At 35.0% G+C, this 8,863-nt stretch overlaps 2 protein-coding genes across 3 annotated transcripts; one reads left to right on the forward strand and one right to left on the reverse strand.

Annotated features, from left to right (window-relative positions):
• Nucleotides 1–2,721: 2,721 nt before the first annotated feature.
• LOC132190046 (F-box protein At2g26160-like) lies at nt 2,722–3,752 on the forward strand (the record flags this gene model as incomplete). Its single annotated transcript, XM_059604927.1, is given in 1 exon segment — nt 2,722–3,752. A coding segment is annotated over 1 exon segment (774 nt), but the record flags the coding sequence as incomplete, so codon positions are not given.
• Nucleotides 3,753–5,139: 1,387 nt separating this feature from the next.
• Nucleotides 5,140–7,357, reverse strand: LOC132190289 (UPF0481 protein At3g47200-like). 2 transcript variants are annotated; one of them, XM_059605233.1, is made up of 2 exons: nt 7,184–7,357; nt 5,140–6,599 (listed from the first exon to the last, which is right to left on the reverse strand). In XM_059605233.1, exon 2 carries the CDS (start codon nt 6,534–6,536, stop codon nt 5,268–5,270), a length of 1,269 nt encoding a protein of 422 aa, XP_059461216.1. In that variant the 5' UTR covers nt 6,537–6,599; nt 7,184–7,357; the 3' UTR covers nt 5,140–5,267. The 2 variants fall into 2 exon arrangements, with proteins under 2 accessions (XP_059461216.1, XP_059461217.1); XM_059605234.1 differs by having other exon boundaries at nt 5,140–6,602.
• Between the last annotated feature and the right edge of the window lie 1,506 nt (nt 7,358–8,863).

The raw sequence follows: 8,863 nt of genomic DNA on the forward strand, positions 1-8,863 counted from the left end.
AAGGAGAAGAGCTCTATTTATAGGATAAAATCAAACACTATTCTACCGTCAATTTACAATTATACCCTCATTTTACTATTTCACCAACCCTATACTATTTCACCAACCCTATACTATTCTACCTTCAATTTACAATTATACCCTCATTCTATCTTCAATTTACAATTATACCCTCATTTTACTATTTCACCAACCCTATACTATTTCACCAAACCTATACTATTCTACCTTCAATTTACAATTATACCCTCATTCTATCTTCAATTTACAATTATACCCTCATTTTACTATTTCACCAACCCTATACTATTTCACCAATTACCATTCTCTAATTACCACTCTCATAACTTTCCCAAGAATTAAAATCCTTAGCTACAATGGATATTAAAATAACCTCATTATCAAAATAATCTATTTAAATAGCTTTGAAAATTCTGGGACACTACAGTCTCCCTCTCGGCTCTCTCTCTCCCTCTATCGCAGATTCGCAGGCACCACCTGGCAGTAGCTCCCCCCCACCTGGGCCAGTGTGCCACTCTCTCTCCCTCTCGGCTCTCTCTCTCTCTTTCTCATCTCTGCCAATGGCATTGGTAATTTGGTATATTATTAATTTATTATTAATATTACATTATTTTTTCCATTTTTTATCAAGGATTTTTTTTTCAACGGGTCGGGTCGTGTGACCTATTTAGACATGGATCGTGTCTACCCGATATGACCCGGTAATTTTAAACGGGTTAAGTGAGTCGTGTCGGGTTACCCGGATATTTTTCGTGTTATAATCGTGTCAGACCAGCTAACCCGTTTAGCTAAACGGGTCGTGTTCGTGTCTAGGGTAATTGGGTCGCGGGTCTTAACGGGTCGTAATCGGGTCTACCCCATTACCCGTTTTGCCAGCCCTAAATTACAGACATGTCAAAAAAAAAAAAAATAAAATAAAAATAAAGAAGTTGTTTAATGTTGTGGCTCAGTAACAAAAAGTTTAACGTTGTGGAACTCTTATTTACACTATTTGACCAGGTAAACTTTTTTTTTTTATTTTTTATTTATTAAAAAAAAAATCATTTTTGCAACCCTTTTCTCTTTCTTGCTTTGTTCTCCATTCACATCAGCTGTGCATACACCCTAGTCTCTTCCGTTTTCATTTTCCACCACCAGCATGGCTTTCCCAGGCTTCTAGCATGTCATATAATAATAAGGTGGAACAAAATTAAAAGCACAAGAGGTTTCTGAAACATCCTTGTTATGCCGAATTTAGTAAATTTGTTCCCACTTAAAACAACTTACTTTTAATTAGAATAATAGAGTGACTTCATTCATATGCCAAATTTGTGCACTAGCTAAAATGTAATCACACACAAATCAGACATGTTAACATTGACATTATGTACACTGTTAGACACATCAATTTTAAACCAAATTGTAAGATAAATACTATTCATTTAATTTGTAATAGAAATGAATAGTATTTAACATGAACAAGCTTTTCACTCAAGGTTATCTTTAATTGGAAAGTCTGCGGCTAAGAAAATCATTGGGAAGTAGTTTTGACTTTGGCCTTTTATTTTTGAACAAGAAAAGTTCAATGCTCTCATTTTTTTTTTTAATTATTATTTTTATCTAAAGGTATGGGATAAACTACTATACAAATCAGTAAGGAAACTGTTGATATTAAAGTTAATAATTTCCGTTTAAGTCTCATTTGGTAAATTTTTTTAAAAACAGTTTTATATTTTCAAAACAAAACACATGATTTTCTAACGAACAATTCGAAACATAAAATATCTTTTGAAATATAAAACGCTTTTCAAATGTGGGCTCTTCTAAAAATACTTATCATTTTTATATCATATCAAAACACTTTTTTTTTTTTTTTGTTCCCAAGTGCCAAGTGGTAGTTTAATCGGCTGGGAATCACGCCTTATAAAATGGAGGTCATTAGTTCGAATGCCACCCCTCTCTCTCTTGTACAGACATGTCAAAAAAAAAAAAAAAATCATTTAATTCTTTGCATAGGCTATAGCTGCTGGCCTGCACTTGCACCAGTGCACCATGATTCCTTCGAATTAAGATTCTCTTCAGTTCATTAAAACTGAATTTTTGTTCACTTAAAAAGTAAAAAGACAAAAATATCCATATAATATAACTAACTAGATATTATTTAATTCAAATAAAATGAAGAGAATCCTTTTCCGATTCGTTCCTTGGAAAGGCCCTTGAGAGAAAAAAAGAAAAAAAAGAAAAAAAGAAAATGAATTTCTTTTTTAAAGGGTTTTAGGGTGGTCGAGTGGTGTGGTGAGTGAAAGCACGAAAGAAAGAATGGGAGAAAGAGTGAAGTGGTTGGATCTTCCGACGGAACTATTGCCGATGATCGGCAGAAGCATAGACACCCGAATCGACGTTCTCCGATTCCGCAGCGTCTGTAGCTCGTGGCGTTCCTCTATCCCTCCCTTTCCCGCCAACTCTCCTCGCTTTCCTCTCAAATTCCCCAACCCCGAGGCGGCAATCTTGAATGAGCCTTCGCAATGGCCGCCACGACCTGCTTTTCTCTTCCAAACTACTCTCTATTACATTCAAATACTCAATCCTTCAACTTCTTCTTCTTCTTCTTCTTCTTCTTCTACTTTGTCTAACAAGGGCTGGTTGATGAAGGTTGACGAGTCAAGTTCAGGCAAGCTGGTTCTTGTAAACCCAGTACTCAACCGCCGCATCAGGTACCGAATTACTAGACCCAAGACCTTGAATTTATTGAACTTTCGTGTCGTTGAATATGGTAAAGCCTATACGCTTCAATTCCAACTTCCCATAAATAAAAGAAGATATTTCCCTTATCCTTTTGTGAAAAAATTGGTGGTGTTTCCGAATTCAGCATGGACAAATGCAGACGAGTGTTCAATTTTCATGATCTTTGTCGACGGAAAATTGGGTTTTGCAAAACCTGGGGATGAAAAGTGGACCCTTGTAGGTGAAAGCTCTAATTATGATGATGTTATTGTTTACAAAGGCCAATTCTATGTCGTTGATAAGGTGGGAATAGTTTGGTGGATCGAATGTTCATCCTTGAAATTGGTACAGTTTTCGCCTACTCTGTGGGGGCTGGGTAGCCAGAAGCATTTGGTGGAGTCGTGTGGAGCTCTTTATGTTGTTGATAAATACAATGACATTGATGATGATAAAAAGGTAGTTGGTTTTAAAGTGTATAAGCTGGATGAAGAATTGGGTCAATGGGTTTTGGTGAAAAGCTTGGGCGACCAAGTGTTTGTTTTGGGTGCCGATTGTTCTTTCTCTGTTCCGGCTCAAGAATTTTCTGGATATAAAGGGGATTCCATTCTCTTCATTGATAGTGGAGATGTAACACTAGTACTAGTGTTCAGTCTAAAGGATCACAGCATTCATGAGTTAGATTCCTGTAATCATTTTCAACGGTTCTGGCCTCCCGAACAAACTGGCCTCCCCCAAGCTAATGGATGGGTGTATCAATGTTTGTATACATGATAGCTAAATCGACTAGAAACCACACCTCGTGAAGTGGAGACCACTAGTTCATATCTATCCTTCCGCATTAGGACAAAAAATTTACTCATATATAAATAATCTGTGTTGATTTGACTGTGATAGTGTTCTGAACTTTTTTCCCCTAGGGATAGAATTTCCTTATGTTTGTTTGGGATGGTATTTCCTGAATTCATCAATCTTCTTGTGTTTTATCGGCGTGTTTACTTTGTTATGATATGCCCTTATCTCTTTCTCTCTTTTTTTTGTAACACATTGTTTTGATGATTGCTACTTATTCACAAAACAATCCATGATGGTGGTTAGTATGATTATAGTTTCAAAGTTCAATTATCCATGTAGAAGGTCCAACTTGGATTGGCTAGTATCTTGTAGAAGGTCCAAGTTATTTACTGATTGAACAAAGTTTTGTTCCAAATTGATCCTCCAACCTATTTTATTAAACTTACATGTATCCAAAATGCATGTGAGATATATATGTCCAAAATGCATGCATATTAGCATAATAGAGTAGGTTGTAGAAAATTCATCTGACCCAATTCCTAGGAAAAATTTGTCTTTACTGAGTTGGGTAGAAATGTTTAACGCATTTTGAATGCCATCTACACAAAGTAATTAAAGTAGATAAGCAAGCCCTTAATTTCGAGTCACAAAAGTCCTTGAATATTGGGGATCTTTATCCCTTGTGACAACATTCCTTTATGTAAAAAGTTTAAATGGATGGAAAACATGGAACCCTTCGGGTTTATACGACTCTGGACTATCATACTTGTGAATTCTACACAACATAAGAAAGAAGTATCCCCTGTTTTGCTTCTATTTTCGGTAAGCTTGAAGTTCTTGTTTTGTCATTGAAATATTGTATATGCACTATTGTTTAAGAAGAGATGACTTTATGTCATTACCTAAATTAAGATTATGAATATTTTAGAGGTTGAGTAAGGCTTGTGTCCTCTGTCTTGTGTGCATTGGATGCAAGCCAAGGGTGCCATGTTTGTAATTGAGGATGCGTGGCATCGGCTTGCATCTTGTGCACGTTGCACTCCCGGTTTGTGTCGTGTGTACATGATGGTGATGTATGTGTAAGAAGAATGAGGAGTCTATTGATCATCTTCTTCTTTATTTTTTATTTTTTGATAAATAATTAATTTCATTGATACGTGCATAGGGGCGTAACCCTTATACACATGATGTATATATAGAGAGTTTCCTTTACACGCTAAAAGAAGAACAAAAATTCACAAATTTAATGAAGTTAGAATATTGGGAAATATTATTTTCATAATTTAGTTTTTTCCAGAAGCTTCAACACCATTATAACCTTATCATTATTTCAACAACAATTATAATATCTTTTTCAATCAAACAGGAGATTTGAGATTGAATCTTGCCCACAACGAATCAAGAATAAGGAGGCAAGGATTATAAGGACTTCAATGAACCAAAATTTCTTTTAGGTGATTAATGCTATAATAAAATATTGTAATAAAATTCTTTTAATTTTTTATGCCTGCAGTTTGAATGCTCGGTATATGGTCAGAAAAAGAAAAAAAAAAAAGAAAAAGAATGCTAAGTATATATTCAATTTTCGCTATTCTCTAGGGAAAGACTTGAAAATAAAGAGAACCCTTTATTGAAGCACAGATACATTGATATAATACACAGTAATACACACAAGATAACTCACCAAAACACACACAAATCTGATTTATTTTTTGAGAGAAATGCACATACACTAAGACAAGCACCATTGCTTAACTGGGGGTGCATCCATAGTAAGTTAAGATAGAACAAAGCGTTTGTAACAAGCTAAAAAGTAGAATCAGCATGGCAGCTATAACAGACAAGCTCGTCCATGGATTGTTAAAATAATCGCGCTTCAAAATTGCTCGCCATCTGTTCCGACTGCACCTATAATATGCATTAACTTCACGGTAGAGGTCGGTGTAAAGGAAACCATAGTCATAAGCATCATTATAAACCCAATTGCCCAAACTTACTATATCGTGAGAGCTCAAAGAGATTTTTAGAATTTTTCGCTGTACGAGAAAATCTACATCTTTGCTAGTGTTAACAAGGTCCTTCAAGACCTTACCATAAGAGCTCAATTTATGGACTTTGCTTGGATAACAATGTTCAAATGCGACGAGGTTTTTGAAGATTGATAGTGTGATCTCAGAAACTTGTATCAGTGGGAGTGTCATCACTCCATCTTTGAAAGTGATATTGAGCGATTTCATCTCTTGTCGAGTTTCGAATCTGACTCCAGCTTGCACAAGCTCTGTCACAGACGGAATGGGATCCACTTTTGAGAATGACATGTGATTAGCCTGTGTTACTTGATATGTTTCAGCATAAGAGTTAAAGAGGCAGTCGAGTAAATGCTTGTATTGGATTTGGCGGTCATCACGAGTGCGTAGGACATATAGGGGAAACGAATTGAGAAGATTGAGTAGCGACCTTCCTTCAGCATTTGACTTGGTCAGCTTGAATAAACAGTCAAGCACTGGCCAAGGAAGTTGATTCTCAAGCAGAAACAAGTCGTGTGTTATTTCCCAAGCCATCCATGACGTATTGAACACTGGATCATCCTTGTCTCGTCGCACTTCCTCCGGAACTGAAGCTTTACGGAAGAATTCAATGATAAAACAACCATCAACCACCATCATTTCTATGAATTGCTCTTCAGTAAAATTAATTTCTCCTGCATAACATCCACGACATTCTTGCTCAATACTACCAATAGCTTCTATAAAGCACTCCAAAGTAGTTTCTTTAGTTGGTGCTCGATTGAGGAGGCAATGCAGATACCATAACTTAATTTTTTCCATTGCTTGAAGCTTCTGCTTTCCATGGTGAAATGGGCCAATTGAAACTATTTCTGGCTCATAACACACTATTTTACTGCGTAGTCTATCCGGAACTCTATGTATGGAACATTTAGATGGTATTGGAGACTTTTGGCAAAGCTTTCCTTGAATCAAAGATGTTAGATTGCTTTCACTCAATTCTGTTATTTTCATGGATGTTCACCGTTGTTCTCTGTTTTCTTTCTTCTTGCCAATTCCAAATAATATGTAGGAGATCTGCTTTAATAATTAAAAAGAAAAAAAAAAAAACATAAAATTACTTAAAACCATGGTTTTAAGTATTGAATTGGGCATTCTATAAAAAAAAAAAAAAAAAACATAAAATTAATTGAATTGGGCATTCTATATATATATATATATATATATATATAGTGACAGAACTATTAATAGACCAAGGGGTGCCATGGCCTCCCTAATTTTCAAATCTTCCTTTTTTATTATTATTTTTTATTTTTAATATATATAAAAAGTTGAGTATATATATGTATTTTTTAAAAAATACACCAGACTTGGCCTCTATCAAAAATAAGCTTGACCCCTCGTTAATACTTTGGCACTGGCCACTAGATAAGAAATCTTGGTTCCGTCCATATATATATATATATATAGAATGCCCAATTCAATTAATTTTAAATATATAACCTGCATGATCATTTATATAACCTAATTCCATTTCTTTTATACACATCAAACTTAACACCTGCTATAAATAAACAGATGAACATAGAAAGAAAACAGTTCATTTAATATCTATTATTAGCAGGAAACAACAAAACACAAGAGATTGTCTAAAAGCAGACCTGGTTAAGACAAACGGCCTTCGCTGAGGAAGCTTTCAAAGAAGATATAAATATATGATCATTTCTTCGAGGCCTCTGAACTTTCAAGACAATTTAAAGACAAAAGAGCTAATGCTTGAAGCATGATTCCTCTCAATACTTTTAAGGTATATTGCCGTGGATCTTGATCCACACACCTCAGCTTATCCAACTGCACAAAACCAATCAGAAATTGGCAAAAACCATTAACCATGTGGAACAGAGTAAAAAGCAAAAGAAAAAAAGGTACTCTCCTGCAGCCTCCCCCACTCCTTGGTCTTCTTTTGGAGGGAAAATGAGAGCCTACATAACATGGCTTTTGCTTTTTCCTCGCTTTCTTTCACTTCTTTGATTATTCTTTTTTTTTTTTTTTTTTGTGGGGAAAGTAAAGAATTTAGCTGAGATTCCTCCATATTTTCTAAAATATGAAATCCTTAGATTTTAAAATTTGAACGGTTAGATGTAATATATGGTTTTTTTTTTTTTTATTTTTTTTATAATTTTTTTTTTTTACTTTTTACTTTTTAATTTATTTATTTATTTTTGAAATTGAGGGTAGAGAGTTATACATTGCCTATTCTTACCCCTAAAATGGTTAACCATCCCGTTTTAGATGGTTAACAATTTTTTAGAACAGCTTACAAAAGCAAATGGTTAGCACTTGGTGGTTATTGGGCGATTAATCTTGCGTTCGTATACCTTAGAGCACTAGCAGTAGATACCTTATAGCTCATTCCCTTCTTTATGTTTAGGGAAAAAAAAAAAAAAAACCATAAAAACACAACCACATGGGAATGGATTGAGATTCCCCCAATTACTCAAAATTAGAGGATCTCATGTTACGAAATCCTGATCCGTCATTTTAAATCTAATGATATATAAAATCATTTAAACTTCGGTAAAACAAAAAATAGCTTAAAATCAAAATTTTCAAAATCCCCATATTTAACATACACTAAGGGGTAGTTACAGTATTTTCTAATGCATTGTGTTAGGAAACACGGTAACTACCCAATGTTTTATTAAATTATAAACAAATTATTCTCTCTTCTCTCCTTTACACGTTCCAAAGAAAATAGTAAAATGATAAAAAAAAGCAAGAGAAAAAAAAAATAAAGATAAGAAGAAAAAAGAGTATTTAATTAATATAAGAAAAAATAATGGAATGTAAAGTGCTTTTTTTTTTTTTTTTTAAGGAAATAAAAAGTAGTTTTATTCGTTGATTCCTTTCTTCCAACACCCTTGAAAAAAAAAACAAGAAAAAAAAGAAAATGGAATTTCTTTTTTAAAGTAAGTAGTTGGTCGGTGGTCGAGTACTGTGATGAGTGGAAGCAAGAAAAAAATGGGAGAAAGAGTGAAGTGGTCGGATCTTCCGACGGACCTATTGACGATGATCGGCAGGAGCCTCGACACCCGCATCGATGTTCTCCGATTTCGCAGCGTCTGTAGCCCGTGGCGTTCCTCTATCCCGCCCTTTCACCCCAACTCTCCTCGCTTTCCTCTCAAATTCCCCAACCCCAACCCCGACGCTGAAACCTTGACTGAGTTTCCGCCAGCTTTTCTCTTCCAAACTACTCTCTATTACATTCAAACGCTCAATCCGTCAAGTTCTTCTTCTACTTTGTCTAACAAGGGCTGGTTGATGAAGGTCGACGAGTCAAG

This window comes from Corylus avellana, chromosome ca8 (genome assembly GCF_901000735.1).
Source record: "Corylus avellana chromosome ca8, CavTom2PMs-1.0".
NCBI lineage: Eukaryota > Viridiplantae > Streptophyta > Magnoliopsida > Fagales > Betulaceae > Corylus > Corylus avellana.